This window comes from Dermacentor albipictus, chromosome 3 (assembly GCF_038994185.2).
Source record: "Dermacentor albipictus isolate Rhodes 1998 colony chromosome 3, USDA_Dalb.pri_finalv2, whole genome shotgun sequence".
Classification (NCBI taxonomy): Eukaryota; Metazoa; Arthropoda; class Arachnida; order Ixodida; family Ixodidae; genus Dermacentor; species Dermacentor albipictus.
The window spans coordinates 38618153-38644005 of record NC_091823.1 but is presented as its reverse complement, the minus strand read 5'-3'; the positions used below and the strand labels follow the sequence as shown (position 1 = coordinate 38644005).

The 25853-nt window shown below is 41.3% G+C and overlaps 1 protein-coding gene across 1 annotated transcript in view; it reads right to left on the bottom strand.

Moving 5' to 3' along the window:
• Pgm2a (phosphoglucomutase 2) overlaps positions 1-25853 on the bottom strand; it is a 42999-nt gene that overhangs the window by 15915 nt on the left and 1231 nt on the right. Inside the window, exons 2-8 of the mRNA XM_065432789.2 lie at positions 16820-16919; positions 15464-15620; positions 12950-13118; positions 8115-8138; positions 3735-3904; positions 3378-3567; positions 2179-2276 (exon numbers count right to left, since the gene is read on the bottom strand). Coding sequence (XP_065288861.1) covers positions 2179-2276; positions 3378-3567; positions 3735-3904; positions 8115-8138; positions 12950-13118; positions 15464-15620; positions 16820-16919 — 908 coding nt within the window. The remainder of the gene's footprint in view (positions 1-2178; positions 2277-3377; positions 3568-3734; positions 3905-8114; positions 8139-12949; positions 13119-15463; positions 15621-16819; positions 16920-25853) is intronic.

Sequence of the window (25853 nt, the reverse complement as noted above, 5' to 3'; positions counted from 1 at the left end):
ACTGTTGCAAATATGTTCGTATATATTCTCAGAAAATGGAACTCTAAGCTGCACAAGGTAAAAGATGACATCTTTGATGACCTAAAGATTTCACTCAGATATGCGTCACACACAATAATAACTGTCAACCAGGAAAAAGAGAAAAAATTATTGCAGAGGTTTGCAAGACGGTGAAGCAGTGACAGTGAAAGCTATTGCATTACAGCACGCAGTAAGATTATTATACACAGGTTCTGATGATAGTGACAGCAACAGTTTGTGCTTTCAGAATTTTCTCCAAGTAACCCTTGTGATATTGAGAAAGGCAATTTCCCACTAGGTCACAATCAAGCACATTGTAATTTCTGTGATTTTGACAGTGAAAGCTGTTATGGCTCATTCGATTGTTGTTTCGGTTGCCGATGGTGTCTGTCGCAGCTACAGCGTGCGGCACAGTGTCGATACGTGCTCACTTTGCATTGCAGTTGCATACTGCGGCGTGTATAAAGCCATACTGATCCAAGTGACTAGCATTTTAATGTCTCATGCCTGCACATGCTTAACTTTCACATTAAGATGACGCATTCTTTGAAAAGGAGGAAAATGTCGCGTCCGTAGCGTGGCAAGCACAATGACAAAAAGAAGACATATTGAACAAGAAGTAACTAGCATGCAGTATTAAACAGTCCGTTTTTGTTAATGTTCCTGTGGATTGAGTACTTTGGACCTACCAGTTTCCACTTGCATTGTGTTAAGACACGTATGGGTCGTGACATGCGCATCACATAGTCTCGCTAGCTGTGTTACCTCTTTCGAACACATTATGGGGCCTCCTAGCAAGGTGCGAACTGCTGCTGAAGAAGCAACTTGTAAAGCTACGCGCACGGCTGCGACCAGGCAATATCGTCTCAACAGATCACTGTGCAAAGAACAGCACAAAGCGCAGGTCGCTGTCGACGCCGGGCGAACAGTTTAGTTAATTCTCGAGAAACTGACGCAAAATAACTTCACTCCAAAGACCCTCTAGCACATCTTTTTCTATTGTTTTGCCTATACTGTAACACAAAAAGTCTGCAGTGTTGCAAAAGCTAAATTACGGGGTTTTATATGCCAAAACTACGATATGATTATGAGGCACACCATAGAGGGAGACTGGAAATTTGGACCATCTGAAGTTCTTTGCTGTGCATCTAAATCCAAGTAAATGGGTGTTTTCGCATTTCACCCCCATCCAAACGTGGCCGCTGTGGCTGGGATTTGATCCCGTGACCTCATGCTTAGCAGCCCAATACCAAAGCCACTAAGCAACCATGTACTTCAGTTGCTAGTTGGTATTGACACCCGATTACTACAGCACAAAATTCAAAAATGAACAGGAGACACAAAACACCAGCGCCATGTGCTGAGGAACAAGAAATTAAATTAAGGAGAACAGTGAGTTGGGCTAGTTGATATTGAGCCACAATTACTACAATGCCAAATACAAAGACGAAAGGGAGACATGAAACAACAGTATCAGTCTCCTAAATTTAATTTATTGTTGCACAGCGGATGGTCCTGTTGTTTCAGGTCTCCCCCTTGTCTTCGTATTTTGGCTTGTAGCAATTATGAATCAATACCAACTAGCCTTATTCTCTGCTTTCATAAATTTAAGTTCCTATGAAGCTTTTGCAATTCCACCCAAATGGAAAAAAAACATGAAAGTGATTGCAAGGTTTAGTGTGGCGTTGAAACTCCTTGGATGGGTTTTTAACAACCTGTGGAGGCAACATGTTGGCACGATGCAGCACGCAAGGCAACTGCTGTTGTGCAGCAGAAACAGCACCATGGCAGATACCAGGCATCTCGTAAAGCTGGCATGATGAGAGTTTACTCTCACATTCATATGAGAGCAAATTTTCACCTGCATCATTAAATTTACCTGACTGCCAGGTTCAAACGCAACAAAAGATGCTGGAGCATTACAGAATGAAGACATATCAAACAGATGATGATGTATGGCGTTTAACGGTGCATGTATCAAACAGGAACATAATACCTGGGAGTCAATGTAATTTAGGTATGAACCATGAAAATGCAACCTAACAGCCAGGAAAATGCAAGAGCATGGAGCGTATCATTGGGCTTCAACTGTATATGTCTTCACCTGCTGCCATGTGCAAGTTTGCTACATCACACAAGATGCAAAATAGAACTCACTTGGATTGTTTTTCAGCCACGGCTAGCCTGTCTGCATCAGGGTCATTTGCCAAAATCAATTTGCTGTTTGCTTTGTTAGCGGTAATGAAAGACAAATCCTAAAGCCGGAAAAAGAAATAAAAAAGCCATTAGAACAAGACATTGCACCTGCAGATTTGGCTGTACTATCAGCCATTAAAAGCACCTGTAACACATTTTTGTCAAAAATAATCATATAAAACAACATAATACTGTCAGAGACAAAGGAGGTATTTTGTACAGTCCACTTAGTGGACATGTCCATTTTGCCTGCTGTTGAAGTTCTGATTGGCTGGGCTGGGCTGCACATCTGCGGCAGCGAGGTGCCACTGCCAATCAGAACTTCGGCAGCAGATGAAATGGACATGTTGGCTTGGTGGACTCTAACAGAATACCTCTCCAGGAATTGTTTAAATGAATTCTGCGGAAACCCACAAGATGAAGGCAAATTCATAAGTTCAAGTTCAATTTATTCATCATCAACGATGTCAGTTTTACAAGAATTGTATGCAAAATTAGCACTACACAATTCATAAGCAATTCATTAGCAATTAGCAATTCATAAAAGGTGGCGTAAGTATGAATATAGGATGAAACTAAGAGGACCATTCATACAGGTTGTCATACATTAACTTATGCTTATGTATCAAGCTGAAATTAAATTCGGGCATTTTAGGTGCCAAAACCATGATCCGATTATGAGGCACACTGTAGTGAAGGACATAGAACTAATTTTGACCACCTGGGGTTCTTCAACATGCACCTAAATTTCACTACACAAGCATTTCTGCAGTTTGTCCCCATTGAAATGCGGCTGCTGCGGCCAGGATAGAAATCCTGACCTCGAGCTCACTAGCGCAACACTACTTTTTCTACAACTTACCACATTTACCAAGCCATAAAAACAAATGTCCTCTCCAAAGAAGGCCTATAATTTGGTCTTTGAACATCTGAGTAAGGTTTATTATCTCTCTCGGAGCCCAGATATTTTGATTCATCTGTGTTTAAGCCATTGGCGAGTACAAAGACGATCTGTCAAGAAGCAAAGTTAGTTCTTGGCTTCACAGTCACACCTCACTATTTCATCTGGTTGTCAGAATAAAACTAACCCTATCCTACTACTCTTTGCAGCTATTTCTCTCTCTTTTTTTTAATCAATTCGCAATTTTGCTACTAATTACCAGTGAGCTTTTTCCTTCTTCTGGATTTGGGAACTTGACTGTGGGGAACTCGGGGTCGGGGTCCATCTGTTCTTTGACTGGAATGTAGTGCTTGAAACCACATGTTTCAAATGCTTTAACCATGTACGGATGAGACACACCATGCATTGACGTAAATGTGAATGTCAGCCCGCAGTTTTCATTCATGGACCTGCAGAAGGAACAAAAACATTGTGCAGCCTGTCAGCCCTGGTTAATGTTAGTTGAGGCATCTGTAGAACTTGTAATGCACATTACGCTTTCAATACTACTTTGTAATTGAACGTCCAACTGTGTAGAAAACATGGAGATGTAGGTGGAACAAAACAAATCACTTACCTGTCATAAATATTAGATGCAATAATGTCAAAGTATTTCTTGCTGACTTCTGCCAATGGGTCGGTACACAGTGGGCTTGTCTTAGTCAGATCAATGTTCCAAGCTTCTGGCCAGGGTTCCAGGTTCTTTTCAATGCTGGCTTGAACACCACTGTCGTGAGGCGAGATTATCTGAAAGGTTTCAACGATTCGAGAGATGTGACGACAATGAACTGTGCTTTCACACAAGAAAAGGTGCAAGAGTGAAGAAAAGAAGTTGCAGCTTTAGGTTATGAGAACTTGAATCTCGCTTACTGAGAAAGTGTTCTCGACCAAGTGAAAGAGTTGAAAAATTATTTAGAGAAAAGCAAAAACGTTGGCCTAAGTTTGTATGCTCAAATCTGCTAATATATACTGGGGAAGGAGATGGAATGCGAGTATAATGAACCAGGATGGTGGCAAGATCAATGATGCAAAAGTGTTGGCGGTCAACACAGCAGCATTCTCAAAAGCCCGATTCCAGTCCCTGTGTCACACAAAAATTGAAGCATTGCCCATATGGCTCGAAGTAGTAATGAACAGGATGCAGAGGCTCCTTCTATAACAATGAAGTTAGAATGGCCTTGCAAGACATGACCTTGGGAAAAGTGGCAGGAGAGGATTTAATCAAAGATGTAGGAGATATCATGCTTGAAAAGCTTGCAGCTCTATATTCGCAATGTATCACTACTTTAAGTGTTCCAGAGAACTGGAAGAATGCCAACATTATATTAATCCACAAAAAGTGAGACGTTAAAAATTGAAAAATTATAGAGCCATTAGCTTACTTTCAGTATTGTATAAAATATTCACCAAGATAATTTCCAATAGAATAAGGGCCACACTTGACTTCAGTCAACCAAGAGAGCAGGTTGGCTTTATGAAAGGATACTCTACAATGGATCATACCCGTGCCATCAATCAGGTAATTGAGAAATCTGCAGAGTACAATCAAACTCTTTATATGGCTTTCATAGATTAAGAAAAGGCATTTGATTCAGTAGAGATACCAGCAGTCATAGACGTATTACGTTATCAAGGAGTACAGGAGCGATATGTGAATACCTCTGGAAATATCTACAAAGATTTCACAGCTACCTTGGTACTCCACAAGAAAAGTAAAATGACACCTATAATGAAAGGGGTCAGGCAAGGAGACACCCTCTCGCCAGTGCTATTCACTGCATGCTTAGAAGTACTTAAGCTATTAAACCTCTGGAAATATCTACAAAGATTTCACAGCTACCTTGGTACTCCACAAGAAAAGTAAAATGACACCTATAATGAAAGGGGTCAGGCAAGGAGACACCCTCTCGCCAGTGCTATTCACTGCATGCTTAGAAGTACTTAAGCTATTAAACTGGGAAGGCTCAGCAACCTCGGGTTTGCAGGTGACATTGCCCATGCTTAGCAACACAGGGGAGAAATTACAACAAATTATTGAGGACCCTAACAATGGAAGTGTAATAGTGGGGTTGAAGATTATTATGCAGATGACAAAGATAATGATCAATAGCCTGGCAAGGGAAAAAGAGTTCAGAATCGCCAGTCAGGCTCTAGAGTCGGTCAAGGAGTACATTTATCTAGGTAAATTACTCACAGGGTACCCTGACCAATAGAAGGAAATTGACAGAATAAAAATGGGTTGGAGTGCATACGGTAGGCATCACCGGATCCTGACCGGGAGCTTACCACTGTCATTTAAAAGAAAGGTGTACAATCGCTGCATTCTACAGGTGCTAACATATGGAGCAGAAACTTGCAGGTTGACAAAGAAGCTCGAGGACAAGTTAAGGACCATGCAAAGAGTGACGGAATGAAAAATGTTAGGCATAACATTAAGAAACAGGAAGAGAGTGGTGTGGATCAGAGCAAATAGGAATATCCAATATTCTAATTGACATTAAGAGAAAAAAATGGAGCTGGGCAGGCAATATAATGCGTAGGATGGATAACTGGTGGACCCTTAGAGTTACAGAGTGGGTTCCAAGAGAAGGAAAGCGCAGTCGAGGACAGCAGAAAACTAGGTTGGATGATGAAATGAGGAAATTCACAGGCGCAAGTTGGTATCAGTTGGCGCAGGACAGGGCTAATTTCGCGATCCTGCAGTGAATTAAACATAGGCTGGTGGTGATGATGGTTATAGGAACTTGAATCTTGCTTACCGAGAAAGTGTCCTTGACCAAGTCAAAGAGTTGGTGAAAAATTATTTAGAGAAAAGCAAGAACGTTGGCCTGAGTTTGTATGCCCAAACCTGCTAATATACAATGGGGAAGGAGAAGGAATGCAAGAATGGCGGACCATGATGGTGGCAAGATCAATGATGCAAAAGTGTTGGTGATCAATACAATGACATTCTCAAAGGCACAATTCCAGTCCCCATGTCATGCTAAAATTGAAGCATGGCCCATATGGCTACTGCAACACACCTTGGACGAGTCCTCCGAGTTGTGTTACTGAGCAAGTACTACAGAACAAAAGTTATTGTGCTTCAAGTACTTCTTAGTTTAGACAAGGCCTCGTATTGGTGTGCATTGATTTGTCAATCCAGGGTGTGACTTTCTTTACCAATTTCATGTGCTTGGTACTGCTGTCCTATTCTTGTCTCTCTCTGTTTCTTTTAGATTGTCTGTTCCACAGGTATAGTTCAATGTGCCTAGAGTTAAAAGTTCCATTTGTATATGTAACATGTATGCTATGGAGTATGTTATTGCGATAGTTTAACAACTTTGTCAGTTTTGCGGATGATTCCATCTCTTTTTGTCTGTTTACATGTTACTGCTCTACTCGTATAAATTATTTTTAACTGCATTAATCGTGTCCCATCATCCCCCACTAAAACCTTGTTGGGCCTTTTGGTTCACCAATGAGTGATAAGTGAGTGACAATAAATAAATAAAATAAGTAAGTAAGACAAGCAAGCAAACAAATAAATGTGCCATTTTCGGACCTGTGTATTGTTGAAAAGTCACCGTATTTACTCAAATCTAACGCACAGTTTTTTTCCCAATAAAATAGGTCCAAAAATTGCGTGCATGTTAGAATCGAGAACGACCCTAAATCTGTGTTACCATATTGCCATAGACATTATTGGCATTTCAAGATGGCTGCCCTATACACGCTTCGAGTCTAGCTGCTGTAGCTTCCTCCATGTGGTGTAGTACATGTGCTTAGGTGAGTACACCATCCGTCTTCCCGTTTCTTTGCGTTTGCTCTGTCAGCATGGAAGCACTGACTGCGAAGAAGACATGCGATGCCGCAATTAAAAGGAAAGTGATCATGTGTGCGGAGACGGACGGAAATCTGGCTGTGTCATGGGTGTTCGGAGAGCCCGAAACTTGCGTGCAGGACTGATGCAAACAGAAGAGCCGTTAAACTCCAGTAGCTGTTGCATATGGCATGGCTGCATGGGTGCCCAGCTCCTATATTGAAATCGATCTGCGAGTCTACGCATCTAGGCACACCGTGCTGCGTTCTCGTTGCTTAGTTCACGTTGAAGCGAGGGGCCGCACAAAGGTGAATTCACTCACTCCTGCTACAGCACTTCCTCACTCCAGTGTTCTGATGAAAGAGTTTCCATGGTCACTGAGTGAGACGTGTTCATGTTTGCTTGTGCGAGTGTGACACCATGCTTGGTAATTTAGTTAGTAATTGAATGTTTAAGAGTTTATACGGCCGATAAAATTACTATCCTTACTTTTCATATAGCTGTCTACTAATCTGCTATCGCAATCAATGCTTCGCCTTCCGGGTGAAACTGTGACTTTTTCTATTTATTGCGACTTTACTGTAGTGGGAGTAAATCTGCTTTTCCAAATGAGAGAAAGTTGTATTTCTGTATGAAAGAATGAGGTGTGCGGTATTGTAAAGGACTCTTCTTTTCTTTAAGTCACACCAAACGGGTGTGCGTTACACATGAGGGTGTTTTTTTTCTCTCCTTTTTTTGTTCACGAAAAACGGGCACGCATTGCAATCGAGGGCTCGTTAGAATCGAGTAAATACAGTATAGACTGCTAGATCTATGATGATTACAAGTTTTGTTGGGGTCTTAATGTAATAATCTACAGTCACATCTGTGTTTTTGTGTTCATAGTATTTGTGCTCTTACATTAAATGACTGTGACCATGTCAAGCTCTTCATAGATGACTTCTTTTGCAGACTTCCACATGGATGACATACAAATACAATTCAAATAAAGAGACTTGTCTGCTTTTAATTACGCCAGTCCACCAACTAGCACTTCTGGCCTCAAAGCTGTGTTTTTCCTACAGGTTGTTTTTTCCCAACATGTTGACGTCAAGTGCCATCTGACACACCTTACACTGCAACTCTTCATCAGTGAAGCAGACTGAATTGTCTCACCTGAGTGCCATTGCTCCAGTAGACCTGAAAAAATCAAAGGCAAAAGTGTAAGCATGCCTCTGCTTTACGCCTTCAATCACATCAAAACTCTACGACGGCTGCTACAAAATTTGTATATCAAGTACTAAAACACTGCTTTCTGGTGCCAGTTTACCACCTTCAACTCAAGGGTTCACAGGAAAATGGAGATTTAAAGTGAATAACAGAGCTCAAATTAGATAAGCCTCAGCCTGGAGCCAACATTTTGACAAAGAGAGTTGTTGAAACATCAGCTCCAGCCTGCACCTTCCCTTGTTCAGTCATTGTTGATCCCTTTGACACCTTCATTATCATAATAAGGAAACAGTAAAGTGAATTTCAATTCTGGACTCATAATGTAGACCACATTGTACAACTCCCTACAATACCATTTCGGCGCGTCCCAGAGTTCCAACTTATCAAATACTATACAAGAAGAGAGCACCTGTAGATCCTTTGAAGCTCTGGTGAAGTGCTGTGGCAACGTAAAAATAACACGCATGGTTGGGTGACACCCCCGTTTTTGTTAGTTATGCCAAAATACACTGCAAGCATGCTTAACTGCATTTAACCAAGACGACCTGAAGGCATTGCAGCGCTAGGTGTCGTGTTTTACTTGGTGTTCAACACTACGGATCGAGGGAGGTAGTGGATATTGCCATGCTTTCCAAAACAACACTCAATTTATTCTCTCTTTTTGTATGCTTTCCAAAAAAACACTCAATTTATTCTCTCTTTTTGTCTTGTCTTGGATTGCTGCTCGCTACTAGGTTGTCTTGGCTTAGACCACTGCACTCTACCGCTAGGGTTACTGTAATAAATCTCAGCATCTTGCTACTGATTGAAAGTTGCCATGTATTCTTGCACAAGGTCCACAGCCATGACAGTGCCGTACACCTGAACTAGTGTGTAAATGTCAATGAAAATAAAATATTTCAAAAATTAGACATGTGGATGCGACAGCCCCTTTTCCGAAGCATGCACCTCATCATCTGCAGAGGGATGGCCCTCCGCTATCGCCACACATTAGCAACAGATCAATATGGTGGATATATGTGTATCAGACTCCTCTTCCGTTTGTTTGTTTATTGCTTTTACAGCTGGCAGTCTGTTAGACGAAAGCTTGTTAAATAGGCGTCAATGATGTCCATAAAATTCATATCCCGGCAACTTGCAACTTGTCCCATAATACTTTCCCCACGTGTGTACGCATTCATGCAATGCAGTACTTTCCGCTATGTGCCACCTCTAGTGTGTGTGCATCGTGCACAGAGACTTTCCATGCTTCCTAAATACACTTGTGCGGTGATGTTTAATCACTGCTACACCACGTAACGTGTACACAAACACTATCAACTGCAACATTTCGTTCATACATCATGTGAAAACCCTGCTAGTTTTCATCATGCAACGTCACATCCAGTGCAACAACTGAGCCCAAACCCAAGAATGGCTTCACCTTTGAACAGTGTACTTTGTGTTGAGCCAGACTCCAGCTGCTCCAGCTAAGCGGCTATGAGCCAGTGATGACGACTGAGGTAGCACACAAAGGCAAAATAAAGGCTTCTGAAGTTAGTGTATACAGTGGCAAGCACGTGTGTTTTTGAAAACAGATGTGCATTTATGCATTTACATTTTTCTTGTGTATGGGCTGTGCCTGAAAAATTCGAAGGTGCATTTTTAAAACAATGTGATCTTTACGTAATAATAATATGATATCACATATCATTGGGAGCACAGGCAGTAGAAAGGCCCGTTTTCCACCAATACTTCTTTTAAATGTGTTTATACATGCCTGCAAAATGCAGTGGAAGAATGCAAGGTTCAAATTTTGGAAGCAAATGCAGTGAAATATGGATGTAACAAACTTCAGGTGACCGCAGCAAATTTGTTATTCTGAAAGGATGTTACAGTGAAAGCACCAAAATTAACTAGTCTCCCATCAATCCATCAGTTTATCAGTTGTCACCATATGAGCTATCCATGAAAGCGTCGGTGTTGGCTCTCGGTCTGTGCTGTTGCTATTTTCCACAGATTCCACTGCCACCTCCCCCACCCCCCCACCCCTAACGAAGCGCTGCGTAGTCAGAGTGGTGCACGCAAAATTGACACTGACACTGAGAAAACTGCTGACAAAGAGGAAGCTGCATGTTGCATACAAAGCATAACATTTCTTTTTGTTCGTTTGTTTTTCACAGTCCTTGCCCGTAGATGCCACAACTCTCTCGCTCGAGGCGGACAACTGAACTACACCAAAGCGCAAATGTGCGTAAACAACACCACCCGGAAAGTGTCACCGTGTGGCACCCCCATGAGCACAGAGGTTACATTTCTCCTCGTGTGTAGCTGGTACAGGTGCAGAAAAAAGTGCAAAAGAAAGAAGAGGCATGTGCAAAAAAAAACGGTAAAAGAAGGAAGAGACGCACCTCCGCTGCTAGGTGACATTTGCCTGGCAAAGCAAGGGCTCACAAAACCTGATGTTTCGTCCCTTCCGCAATAGAAAAAAAGAAAAGAAAAAAGGACTAATAAAATTTACACTCCCCTCTTTCATTTTTCATATTCAGTGCCATTTCAGGTTTTTCGAACTCATATGCGGCGGCGTCAGCTTTCAGTGCCTTGTTGTCTGCTGGTCTACTGTTCCGGCTGCAGGGAACGATGCACGGAAATCTAAGACTCCCCAGATTTTGGAACATTAATTTGAAGCACTCAGACATCGTTAACATGACATGGAAACTGAATAATGATTGTTATTCTGAAGTTCACAGTACTGAAATATTTTTACATTGAGAGTATAAGCAGTCAGCAGGGGATTTCAGAAAAGTTCCATAATCTGAAAAGCTGTAGTAACGAGGCTTCACTGTATAGAAAATACAAATATACTAGAACCAGAGTTGTGCTGTGGGCTTGTTGGCTGGACATGGGCTTGCTGAACGGACATGTGGTACTAGGTAGGTGATATCTTGATAGTTACCTACAGACACTTTTATTTGCATATCCACATATTACCTGATTGATAGTGTGAATATGATCTATTGTTGAGTAGCCTTTACGGAATCCTGCCTGGTCCTTTGCTTGACAGAAGCCTAAGGTGTTCCTGATTCTATTTGCGATTACCTTAGTAAATAGTTTGTAGGCAACGGACAGTAAGCTGATCGGTCTATAATTTTTCAAGTCTTTGGCGTCCCCTTTCTTATGGATTAGGATTATGTTAGCGTTTTTCCAAGATTCCGGTACGCTCGACGTTATGAGGCATTGCGTATACAGGGTGGCCAGTTTCTCTAGAACAATCTGCCCACCATCCTTCAGTAAATCTGCTGTTATCTGATCCTCCCCAGCTGCCTTCCCCCTTTGCATATCTCCCAAGGCTTTCTTTACTTCTTCAGGCGTTACCTGTGGGATTTCGAATTCCTCTAGACTATTTTCTCTTTCAATATTGTCGTGGGTGGCACTGGTACTGTACAAATCTCTATAGAACTCCTCAGCCACCTGTACTATCTCATCCATATTAGTAATGATATTGCCGGCTTTGTCTCTTAACGCATACATCTGATTCTTGCCAATTCCTAGTTTCTTCTTCACTGTTTTTAGGCTTCCTTCGTTCCTTAGAGCATGTTCAATTCTATCCATATTATACTTCCTTATGTTAGCTGTCTTACGCTTGTTGATTAACTTCGAAAGTTCTGCCAGTTCTATTCTAGCTGTAGGGTTAGAGGCTTTCATACATTGGCGTTTCTTGATGAGATCTTTCATTTTTTGTTGGAGAGATATGGGAGAGGCCTTTGCCCTGCAGTGGGCATAACCAGGCTGATGATGATGATGATGATATTACCTAAGGAATCATAAACAATTTGTTTCATCAGTGATGAAAATAGGACTAAGAAATTTCCTGTTTTGAAAGATAGGCTCAGCCTTCACTACAGTCCACTTCCGTTAATTCAACCCCAGCAAGACCAACAAATCTGACTGAATTATTCGGCGGGTCGAATTAAACAAGAAGCAGAAAAAATGGCAAAACACACTGCTCATTCATTTAGCACTATTTGCCCAATTCTAGTATGCCCCTGAAGCAAGCGTGCGCCCACTTTCTATGTGTCCAAAGTAGAAAACTAACATGGAAACAACATAAAAGCTCCTAAACAAAGTAGAAATCTAACACGTACTTGGTTTCCTAGCAACAAAAATTGGCAAGTGTCTACTATGTGTCGCACAATGGTGACCGGTTTCCTAAAGTCAACTTCTCCGCAATACAGCTGTATCATGCAGTAAAGCATACAAACCCCACGAACAGGTTTTGGTTTCGCATTCAATTGCATCGCGCAGGCAATTTTCAGGTCAACAGGTCAATTTTCTCTGAAATATATGAGGCGTTTGTACGAATCGAGCAAATACTGCAATCAGACATATTGGGCTACCATGATTGCTTGAAAATCTTCCTAAGGCAGGCCGAAAATAGGCGTTTTCAATGATAAATGACGTGTGCTCAACTCATTTCCCTAAGCTTCCTTGAGACATGCTGCCACTAAAGGGGTCGCTATTGGGTCTACACCATAATGTACAGGCACATGAACGTTGACTGGATGAGTTCGAATGATCTGGCGAAGGCCAATTTTAGGACCGAAATAACGGAAGTCTGGACCCAGAGAAATGCATGGGCGCCAGCTGAGACCTTCAGTCAGGATTGAATTAACCAAAAAATGTATAATTAACTGGAGTTGAATAAACAGAAGTCTACTGTACGAGTTAATTTGTTCAGATGGAATGGAACCTTCAGGTGCCACAGAGTGCACAGATAACACACAGTTGAAAGGTAACAACACCTTGTAGCCATTGTCATCCTTAGGGTTGTGAGATGCTGTGACCATTATGCCTGCCGAGCAGCCCAGGTGCAAGACAGTGAAGGGTATGAAAGGTGTGGGAGTCACTTTGCTGAAGAGGCGCACTGGAATGTTCAGCTGCAAGAAGGCCACTGCCACCAGCTGGGCAAACCTGCAATGTGACGAGAAAGAAGTCACACTTTTTATCCTCTGGGGAGATGCTGAATCTACAGCTGGACCTTGTTATAGCGAACAGAACAAAAATCACAATATAGTTTGGCCTAGCCAAAATTCGCTATGTAAAATTGTACTGAAAATCATTCGATACCTTTGTGACATTGCAAAGAACACCAGGGGTGCGATCTTGTACGCGTTCCAAAATAGAGCGGAGGCGGTTCGTTCCACCGAGCCAAATACGATTCGTCAATTTGAACCGTGCCGAATGCCATGACGTCAATTGTGACGTGATATCTGCTTTCAATCATTCCGTGTCGTCTGCTATCGGACGAACGGAACGGAACATACCACCTATTTCGTGACGTAAAGAACGAACCGCCTCCGTTCTATTTTGGAACGCGTACAAGATCGCACCCCAGAGCTCTTCATTTTTTAATGTTTTCCGCTAAGCTGAATGCTCGACCAACAGCGTTTACAAATCTCTGAGCTTGGCATCCAAGGTTAGCGATGGTCGGAAGAGGGTCATCCGTTGCCCCGAACATTTTTGGTGTGCCTGAGCCAGGCTGCTTAATATTGGAGGGCACGCACCAAGATTGACCATGTCACTGAGTGTTTACGTCGCTATGACGAGAGGACCATTCTAGGCACTGTTGGCTTGAAAATTTTACACATGCTTGTGAATCGCTCACACCTGCCACACAAGTGCAGACTGCTGGGGTACTGTGAAGAAGTCTGCCTCATGTCAAGAGCACGTTCGTTCCAGCATTGAAGAGTTAATGTCCATAACACACTCATGTGGGTTCATTAAAAGAGTCTTAAGTGAATGCTGAGCTTGTAATAGTTAGGAATTAGATTGATATACCCATAAATTCAGTGTATCCATGTTCACTGTAATGAGGTTCGCATACCACCAACACACAGATCACACATAAGCAACAGCAAGGTGCTGATGATGTGAAACTGGGCCCGCATCTTCGAGCGTGACTGCTACATATAGTACAACAACAACAAAAGAGTGCAGTTGCTTTACAACACAGCTGGTGACAAGTGAAGTACGCAGTGGCAAATGCACCTCAATAGAAACTTGTATACATGCACCAGCCAATCATGGCTGCTTTTTTACCTCTCGTGGCATGTGTATGTTTGTTGTGTTTGCTACTCATACACCAGCCAATCATCACTGTTTCCAATTTGTCATTTTTTTATGTATGCAATGCATGTGTTTTATACTTCCTAATGCCTACATCGGCGAAATATGTGGAAAGCCATAATTTAAACCAGTTTTCCAATATTCTAGTGAATTCTTGGCCTGTTTAGTGGCAAATATACATTTATAGCAAAGTGCTAATACTTTTTGGCACACTTAACACTTCATTCTTCTTAGCACATCTTTAGCGGATCTAGGAAGATATTTGAGGACCCTAAGAAATTGTGAATGTTGTTTTAGACAAATAATTATTTAAAAATGTATCAGTGAAAAGCAACTTCGGAATAAGCAAGGATTTACACAACTGTTTCAGCATACTTTAAATTGTAAAACATGAAGAGATCTTTAATTAAGCAGTTTGCTGTCGATGTAAAAAGAAATATTGGTTTAGACCCCCAACTCTACATTTGCGGCTTCATTATGACAATAATTGAAATTTTGCAGACCCCCAAAGATGTCTGTTTACTACATTTGATCTTCTTTCCCAATGAAATTATTCTTAGCAAATTTTGGGTGACAGAAAAGAAAGCAATTGTGGAACCCAGCAAGGTTGACGACTGGGCGTGTTGGTATAGCATATTAGAGGTTGGATTGCGCAACATTTTGACGAGACACACAGAAGAGACACACACCACAGAGCGCTTGTGGTGTGTGTCTCTTCTGTGTGTCTCGTCAAAATGTTGTGCAATCCAACCTCTAATAGGATCCTAGCAGATTTTAAGTGCTGTTTTAACCTATTATAAAAAACTTCTAGGTATGCATAAATGTCATGTCCCTCTGGTCGAGCCCTGAAACAGCCATGAATGTCAGTAACCCCAGACACTGTGTCAGTGATGAACTAGGACTAAGAAAAGCCAGCAATGCAGCCTGCATTGCAGCCCCTTAGTGGCTGTATGACCAGGCCGTCAAAATGCATAAGCCACATGCTGGCATAGGTAAAGCCGGTCTTGGGCAGTAGCAAAGGAAACCCGCAAGACTTCTAAAGGGTGCAAGAACTCCCTCATAAAGCTTCACTACCGTTGACATATGAGTTGCTTGGGTTTGCACACATCTGCAAAGGTGTCCATTTTTCTGCGCTGCAGATTCTTTTGAAGTAAACAGTTAAAAACATGCTACAATGCACTAGCGCCCACCTGTGACTGTTGTAGCGACCATCGAAGCTGACGACGACTCCTTTCTTTGTTGCATCGGGAAGCATGCTCTGCACATACTTTGCGACACCTTGTGAAGTTTGGATGATGACCAGATCATTCATCGCGGCATAGCCGGGGCCCATGACTCCACGGAGGCCTTTACGAGAAAGAATGGTGTGGGAGAAGGGTCAGAACGTGAGCGTACATATAAACAGTAGGAATTAAGAAAATAAACACTGCTTTTTCCTCATCATCCTCGTTATTCTTATTGCACTGAAGAAATAAAAAAACGGGAACATATTTTCACACAGGTTTCAATTATGGCCTCCTCCCCAAGAACATGTCAGGAGATAATATTGAACAGCAACAAATTTGCAGGAACAAGTTTTGGTGGGCTAAACTAAATGTTGTCCACAGCAGGCTCTCCACAAAAGGCAGATAGTATGTGCAAAAATAAGGTACAGTGAAATGATGCGCATCATGTTCCATGCAATCACAGTGCTATGTGGAAAGTTATGACAAATTTCCTGCCGTTTCTACTAACATGCACTAGTAGTTACTGTGGTTGTTAATATGGTATTACTAGAGGGGGTGATTTTTTATTGACTGAATAAAACGTCTGAGTGACTTCAGTAGCTCAGGGTTAAAAGTACACTGTACACTGCCCAGCCACTGTTCTTTACAGTGGCTGGGCAGGCACTCACGCCTGTGATAAACTGAAGGCAACAATCCCAGATTTGGTTTTAAAATGACAAGATAACTGTTCATAACTTCATAGTTTTGTGAGCATAAAAAATTATCACGTGCCAAAACTCAAAACGGGACTGACAATCAGTGGAGGAATGAAACAAGCAATTTGGAAAAACCAAACCATATAGTATTCCATTTGTGATGCGCTGGAGCACATCACTCTGTGCCCTCAATTTATTTCTGTAAAAAAGAGGTGTAGAGGCCATGCAACTGCTCGCTTCTATGCACAGTATAATCCACTCTTAAGGGAAAGCTGGTAAGGAGCCAATACACCTGAAACAATGCTCATTTATTTATAGAAACTGCAGCCCTGTTATAGGACTAGAAGGATTCTCTTTTATAGAAAGAAAATAATGGCTGATAGGATGCATTAGGCTGGCATAGATATATGCATTAATACAGTCTGCATGCCTTCATGCCATAACAGTGCAGTAAATTGCAGAAAAATACTAACTGGGTGTTCCCTTTAACAGATCACTGTACTGTACAACATTAATATGTAGTAAACGTAGAGCTATATTTGCCTGATGCACAAAAACCCAAATTTGAAGCAGTGTTGAAATGAATGCACAGATGAGCTCTGCTCGTGGAGAACTTGCATTTTACCTGCAGTTCCAAACTGTAGTCGTTTAAGCAGCAGACGTTGCAGCTGGTCGGTGTCCCCAACCTTCTGAAGATGTTCGATGTGCTTCCTAGTGGTTTCATTCTAACAGAAATAAAATGTATGTAGAAATGTTAATTAAGAGCTGTAGACACAAATTCAAGAGTTTGAAGCTTGGTTAACAACATGTGCAGCTCAACTAAGTGGTGCATGAAGGCTGAGATAATTAAAGGGACAATAAAGAGGAAAATAATTTCAGCTGTATAAGTACATCACCCTTTTACAATACAAAATGAAAAGAAACATCACGCTTTCTGTGAGAGGAGGTATCACAAGCCCTAAAAAACAATGCCACCTTGAAGTTGCCACACCAGTTGGCTGTGACACCATTGATCGTGGTATCCGCTCAGACCTAGTTAATTACTTTTTTGGTAAAGATGCACTACATTACATTCCAAAGAAGCCAGTGACCCAACTTGTCAAATTTGAAAAACATTTACTGAGCCACAAGGGCCCAAATATGAGAAAATACCTTGAAATCTGCAATGTCAAAATGATGTATCAGCGCTGAGGCTTCAGCACGAAATTTTAAAAAATGAAACTTCCTTTATTTTCTTTTCCAGTAACATACCTGTCAACCTGTGAATTATAACAGTGAGCAGTTTCACCCGAAGGGTAATGCACTGAAAGCAATACACATCAAGATTTACCCTTACTTCCCAGATTCTCAAACAGTGTCCAGACAATATGCGGGAGCTACATGTTGGCATGACACAGCAAGCAAGTCTACTGCTGCTGCACAGTACAAACAGCACCCTGACCGCTACTGGGAGTCTCCCGGCAGTCACATAAAGAGGAGTGCCGCCTCCAGCTTTGTCGATATTGCACCTCAATGGTGTATGAAATGAGACCGAAGAAAAACAGTTTGTGTTTGCACCTTGAAATTTACTGTGTGTTCCACTCAGACTGCTTTATGAAAAACTGTGGATTCACGGACTTCACTGAAATGCGTGCACTAGCGTCACAACAAAGTGTGGTGGGGTATGCACACAGCTGCTCAGAAGGAACACTAGTCTTTGTGTAAAGAACACTGCCGTGGGATCACTGCAGAGTCTACCGAGTGGAGCGTCGGCAGGGCATCGACCTTTCTTAGCTGTCTTTGCAGCCAAACACATGTGCATCTCTGGAGACCAGATCATCCGCGCATGGGCCACACATTTGCCGTCGATACCAGGACAACATCACGACACGAGAGCACCTCATGGGTCCCTATAATTGCTATCACAGTAAAGTTGGGAGTGAGGGGGGAACAACACGTGTTTAAAAGCTTTCCCTGAGGTCGTGCCTCTTCAACAATATAAGTAATGCATATAGGTTGCAATAAACTCGGCAAAAGAAATACTGACAAACAGATAAAACATTGTTTGTAGATAACGGTGACCTTGGTGCTGCCAATTTCACCTGAGCTTGTCTGCATGAACTTGCTCAATGCAAGTAGCCCCTATTGCGTCCTTTCAACATCATAAGACTTCTAATGAAAAGTTTGGGGATTGAGAGCGAAACTTTTTCTCAAACAGAATTTATTTTCGTAAAAGAAGATGCAACATTCATAAAGCGTGCCGAAATTTATGAACTTTACAAGATATACAGGACAGCTGGCACATATCTAATAATCAACCTATTACCGTGAAATTAACAGAAACAATGTTTTGAAAGAATACTCTGGAAGACTTAACCAGTTCACTGTTTCATTTTAGTATCTTTTTAATTAAGTTGTTTCTTTACACACACTGACGAGAAAAAGACACATAACCTTTTTTAATATACAAAGGCATGAAGTGTACTGAAATGGTTGATACTCACTGATTCAGTTTAAAAAATAGCACTTTTGTTTTTAGTAAAACATGCTTAAATACATATCATATGCAATCCCCTATCCATTTCTTGTGCACTTAAAATCTTCAATGCTGAGCACACAATTTTGAACACCAAAATAATGCATCAAAAGTAAAAGCACCGATGAAAATAATCTTTCAAGTGTGTCACATACATCTTGAAACACTTCTGACTGGACCTGCGCAGTAAGTTTGGATGAAATGTGTGAGGTGTTTTAGTAGAACAAGTTGAAGATTGATGGCTGGTTGTTTGCTCTCAGTGTCAATAAGTCGTCATTGAGCATGTCCACTTCTTTGTTTTTCATCATATTTTACAGCAAGCACAGTTTTCAAGTGGATGGATAGGTCATTTCCAAGTATGCTAGATATGAAACAGTTGATATTCTCATTAGCAATGGTAAAGCGCCACAAAAGACATGAACGAAAGGGAAAGCTCAAGGCACTGCAGGTCCCAAGTTGCTTTACCATTCCAAAGGTTGAACCGACTACCCCTAGCTTCCATCCTGATGTTCTCATACATGATGCTACTGTAGAGTTAGAAGGGTGATTGTTTGGGCTAGTTGGTTTTCCATTTTAGATTGTGTGGTACAGCACGAAGCAGGGACAAGGAAGCTGACAGATGTGTTGCAGAAGGTGTCATTGTGCTTCTCTGGGGTAAGCATCAGTACAGAGTAACCCCAATACATAGGGTACCGACCTTCCTAAAAGACAATGAAATGTGTCTTGTTCCTTCCGATAAAGAAGGCAGGTTTGCTGTATTAGTGTTTGACCTGTTCAAAGAAAAAGCCCCAAATGCCATTAGCTCAGTATTTCACTCATGTACCGGTGTGAACTTGTCAAAAGTGAAGGCTAGAGCAAAGCAGCTTTGAGGAGATTTAGATTTACAGGCCTTGGAAAAACGAATCAAGAAAAGCAAGAAGGCTGGTTTGGAGATGTTCTTTTGAGAAAAAACACAAATCTGATGTGCCCTTCCTGATGTGTCATCGTTTCAGAAAGAGGAGTGAGGCAGAAATAATTAGGGTTGTTCCTCCAACAATATCTGAAGTCTTTATCCACAGAAGAACTGTTTTTAATTAATAACTCCCAAAAGGTAATTGATTTTCTTAAGCTTAATGAATGTCGTAAGCTTGCCGCATTCTCGATCGACATTAAGGACCTTTGTTACTCACTCCCTCACAATAGGATGTTGGAATGCATCAGAGAATGCATTGAAGATTTAGGTGACATTGACTTTCAAAACCGAGCAGGGTTAAGCTCGGCCAATTTCCTAAATCTGGTACAGTTTTACCTTGAATCCACATATGTGAAATACGATGAAATCTATCTTCATAACAAATGAGTCTCCATTGGGTCTTGTACTGCGCCTTTGTTGAGCGACCTGTTTTTGTCAAAATCAGACAGATCCTTGTAGGAACTATTAGAAGGGACCAAAGTTTTGAGAACCTTCAGATATGTGGATGATTCTTCAATAGTTTTACAGTGTGGTGTCTCGGAATTGTTTTCAGCTTCATCACAACTAGTCGATACATTTGAAGAATGTCTATCCCCCCGGTCTTAACACATAAAATGCCACAAGATGATTTCCTGCGTTTCCACAACCTCAAGCTCGTGTTCTCTAATGATCATGTTTTCTGGGCATATGAACCCCGTGTGCACAAAACACTACTGCCCTTCTCATCAGCACACAGTCAACTGGTAAAGAGGGCTACTGTTCAGGACTGCTTCTCCAACACTTTAGACTGGTCCTGCCACCACAGACTAAGTGGCAGTTTTCAAGCACAAGTTACAGGCCTGAAAGCTTCAGGCTATCCTGACAGATTACTCGTCTCAGCAGCTGAGGCTATCCACAGAAAAAGAAAACCTAACAGCGAAGCGATGGTCACCGAAGAGCAGTCTATAGGAAAGGACCTTAAGGTCGCAGCGATTCCCTACAAGCATCAAATCGCTCGTAGTCTTAAAAAAATTGGTGAGCAGGTTGGTGCATGTGTTGTGTTTTCTGCCCCACACAAGCTTTGTTCCTTATCAAGGAAAAGCACCCCTATCAAGAAACAAAAAGCCCAGGGTGAAGTCAGGCTCCCCAACCGTTATGTGGATTGTGTGCAGGCGGCTCTGTACAGAATCCCGTTGAAATGCGGCGCATGCTACCTAGGTCAGACAGGCAGGTGTCTGAAGGATCGTCTGCATGAACATGCGAATAATGTTAAGAATGGAAAATAATGTTTCTTAGCCCTGTATTGTAGCGCATGTGGTTGCACCCCTCCGTTAAAAAAAAAAAACAAAGCAAAACAGAAGTAATTTTCCCACACAGGAGTGATTGAACGCGTGCATCATCATTGACTCAGTTAGCATGGCATGTGAAGAATGCCTGTGCATAAGCAAGCCATCCCTGGCCTTATCACGAAGGGAGTTAGCATTCTTAGACAAGGGCAGCGGGAATACTGAGGGGTGAGGGCATCTCTAAATGTTTTTTTTTCCTTGTTTCTTTTTCATTTGTATTGTTTCTTTTTTACATATATATTTTTTATGTCGTTATCCCTCTGTTATTTATATATAACACCTTGCACCAGGCAATAAGATGTCAGTTGGCAGTAAGCGCTTGTCCTTGTTTTTCTTGCGTCCCTTGTCCCTGCTTCGAATTGTACCACACAAGCTACTGTAGGGAGTCTATAAACTTGGCAAAACTCACTGAAAATTTGAAAATGCTTAATCCCTTATTCAGCCCTACCCTTTTCATGATGTTTAAGATGCCAGAAATGTGGTGGAACTAAATTTTGAACGAGACAAATTAGTTGACACCTGAGGAGATTAAGCGTGGCCCCTGTGAGGTTACGAAATAGTCCTGCACACATAATGGCATTAGCCAGTTTGCAATATTCCTCAGCAACATCATAGTATTGATGTATGTGAGTAAACAGATACATACACAAAAAAGATAGTGTGGTGCCTTCTGATCAGCTCTGTCAGCTGCTCTGGTTATGGCAGTGGCCCATGAAGGAATGTTATGCACTGAATACCGACACACAATGGCATATGCCCCTCTACAGGCCAAGTAATGTATTCAAGTTACTTTTGCAAAAATGTGCTGTCATTGAATGTTTTCATATGTGAAATCACACACAGAGTAATAAACAAACCGCTTATTACTTCCGTAGCGAAAATTGAAAACACTGCTAAAGAGGCTTTTGTTGTTGTTGTTAAATATACTGTTTTTTATTATACATGATAGCTTGCAAGCACTGATCACATCTAAAGCCCCAGGCTAGTTTAGGCCAAAATTTGAAGATGACATATGGGCAAATTTGTACAACAGTTAAAACAACGTTAGGTATGAATCTTATGCACGAAAGGCTACTAGTGCAATGAAAAAAAGTTTACAGCATTTATATGCTAAATATGCATGCTATATACTACAAAAATATGCATCAAACACCTAAGAAACAAAGTGAAAAAACAAACTTTCGCCTGTCAAGAAGCTCAAGCAATACAATTAGCTTCTCTATTTGACGAAGAAAAATATGTGAAAGAAGGCACACATAGTAAAGTTTGTTTACAACTCGCACTGACACACCATAATCAAGAGACTGTAAAATGCTGTATTAAGCATCTCTCTAGCACACTGGAAAGATTACCTACAAAGATTGGTCAAGACAGTGAGTGTTTTGAAGGCCTTCACTGTATCAATACTCCGTTTTGTCACAAATCTTGCTACATGTTGCCATCTTGTGTTAGCTAGCCAGTATATAATTTAAAAGCACATTTTAATATACAATATAGATAGAATCATTGCAGCAGAGCAAAATATGTCATTCACCCTCACTAGAACTCTATTCATATTTTTGATGATCTCAGATTATTTGGAAATGATGAGATAAGTGCACTGAACCTTGCAGCAGGTCAACCTGAAATTTCATAGTTGTGCCAACACAGGCAGCCCCTGTGTGTCCATAAACTCATAAAACAAACGTGGCAGACACGCTCTACTCTTCCCGACAAGGGCATATATATTGTGGAGACAAGGCAGACAACGGCCATCACACCACCCTGATAACCTGGGTGTCTGTCCGCTCAGACATCAGGTTCAGCACAAAAAAAAAAAAGAACTGAAGTTCTTTATCTGGGGACGATAAGCCAAGATTTGCTGCACATTTTTTTTCTTACCGAATGACAAATGTGTTTTTCCAGGCATGGATCTGTGCTCTGTACCAATATGAGAGAAAACACTTAATCTGTGTTCTAACAGAAATTCTTGCCAATGCCATAGTCAGAAACTCACTCACTGCTATATTCTATATTGTTCACATGTCAAGGAATCCTGTTCACATAACTTTCTTGCTCAGTGCAGAAAAAAAATAAATAATAAAACATTACTGCTTTTAAACCCAAATGAGGGGTCCCTTTATTATTAGCACACCATGTATTACCTTCTAGATGAATACAGTAAGGGAACAAGATATCCAAATTAATTTCGTGCCCAATTAGAGATTTCAATTTATTTTACAATAGCAGGCGAGGTTTATACCCATAAGTGATTGCTGATGCAACGTAAAGAACAGAACTGAATATTTTGCCATAGCATCTGATTGCTACGGTAAGAACTAAGAATTCAAATCCATCCAGGAAAACATGCCATGCCTGCTCTCTGAGGAAATATGAATGTAAAAGAAAAGGCTTTGCAATGCTCCAGTGGTAGACAAGCATTCCACCATCTGATATGCACAGCTGTGAAAGGCTCTACATAAAAGGTAGTACAAATAGTAGGAAAATTTGTGCAAATACACGAACATTGCATGGGCAACCCCTGAAAATGTATACACATGCCAGGAGAGGCGAAATGAGCAAGTGCTATGGACCAAACTTTTACATTGTGCATAAACTACGAACAAAAATGGATATGAGAAGCAGAAGCACTAACTTCCAAATAAATTGTAATAACTTAAATAGTAATGTGGAACTTTACTTGGAAGATAGCACTTCTGATTTTCCTTTTACGTTAGTGATTTCTGCCCGCTAGAAAAGTTTGGTAATGGAATACCAACTAGCTTGATCTGTCACATTGAAAGGTAACTTACTGGTTACGCATATGAATTTCCTTCTAAGTGCTCCTGCAACCCAATGTGTCTTTACGATTCTTGTATTTTCATCAGCCATAATATACTAATGCCACATGTCTGACATGCTCCAAATTGTATACAGCGTACAGTAAAGGGAGATCTAAAGTGAAAAAGAAATTTTTTTTTATATAGTCTTTAGTAGTCAAGAAACAACCACAGCAGAAATGCAAGGTTCTTCTACAACCACAGCAAAAATGCAAGGCTCCTTTCACGCTGATAACTGCTAAGAAGCTCCAGTGCTGCATTATCTGGTTCAAGGCAGTTTGTCGAGATGAACTCTGAAGCTAGTATAGCTGCTGGTCTTGAATGCAAACTATACTTTTCATCTCATACTGTCTCCAATTGTACATTGGTGTTTGTAAGCCTACTTCAGCCACATCATATGATCATTATGTGGAGAAGAACTCTGAGCTGTGTACGATAATACTCTACCTATTAAAATCACTATAAATGAAGGCCTGCCTCAGCAGTCTTCAGTTAACCTCTCCTGCAACAGCTGCTTTCATCTTATGCCTGTGAGTTTCTTGATCTGATCACTCTATCTAATCCTATGGCATAGTCAACATAACCTAGCCTAACCTAGTCTTCCCTTTGCACTCATTCTGTTACTATAAAAACTAACAGATAGCCTGTTCCATGCATTACGTCACCTTTACAACCCCATTTCGTTCCCTAAATTTTGACCAGCACATCAGCTGACAGCATTTGCTAGTCTCTAATCCATGCTGCCATCTTGCAATCTCAAGGTAATGGTGATAATTTGTCATTCTGTCCCTGGCTGGAACATCCTGAATTGCATACACCCGTACATAAGTGCTCACAAATGGGCTTTGCAGCACAGGGGCAAAGGACAATAAAAAAAACGAGTAGTAAAGCTATCAGAGCGGTGACAATATCAAATTCTCCAGAGTAAAGAAGCAGGAAATGTTTTTTGGGGGTTACATGAACTCCAAAGGAGCCTTCAGAACAGCCACTTGACCTCTAAGAAAAGAAGTTGCCAGCACAGGCATCCGACACTCAAGAGCAGACTAGATATCGCATGGTACGATGGCCTTATCACTTGCGCTGCGGCAAGTTCTAAGCACGAGGAAAAAGCTAACGCTCACTTGCTTCTAGCCTTAAAGGGGAGGAAAGAGAAAAGCAGAAGGCAGGGAGGTTAACCAGAATAACGCCCTACATTCTTTAATATTCATATGAAAGAAAAACGAATATGATGAAACTGCTGGTAGTCTTCAGGACAAAAGCCATGAACAGTGTATGAAGCTATTTTTATCGTTTATCTCGCTTTCACAAGTGAAAGTGTGCATAATATAAAATGCGAGAGGTACTGAGATCAATACCCAGCATCTCCACCAAATGCAAGGGGGGTGTTCGCCTAGCAGCACTAGTTATAGGTTGTAGCGGTAGGTTTAAACAGGTCGGTGCTATATCATAACGGGGAAGCCAGCACTGCTCGTCGTCTTCTTCTCTTGCATCAGCACACCAGCACCATGCCCAGTGCCTTCAGTACAGTGCCTCAATTATTAAATGCACTAATCAATTCTTATGTCACTAGGATAAGAAGCCTAGTGTGCTGTCCCATTATCTAGTGTTATTAATAGCACCAATTAAACAACAAGCAGAAAGGGGAGTACAGGATGCATGCTCCTGTAGCTCAGTCTTTATCATACTGAAAATGATGGCGTATTTGTTACCATAGGCTTGCACCAGCCAAAAAATTCAAGCGAGAATTTGGAAGCAGTATAAGGTTCCCAAACAAAAGCAGTTATACCTATACCATCCTTAAAGAGTTATGAAAGATAATTCTATAAAAAAAAAACTTCTTTTGTCAGTGTTTCGGCACCAAAGTTATGTTTTTGTTCAACAATCATTGAGCACATGTCAAAACTTGGCCAGCATGAAATTATTACTGCCAGTGTAACCAGCACTACCACATTTTATGAAGGTGGAGAGGTTTGCTTATCACAGCCATTTCAAACAAGCTTTAGCAAAAGTGCCTTGGTATTAATGCCGTCGTGATGCAAAGTTATTCT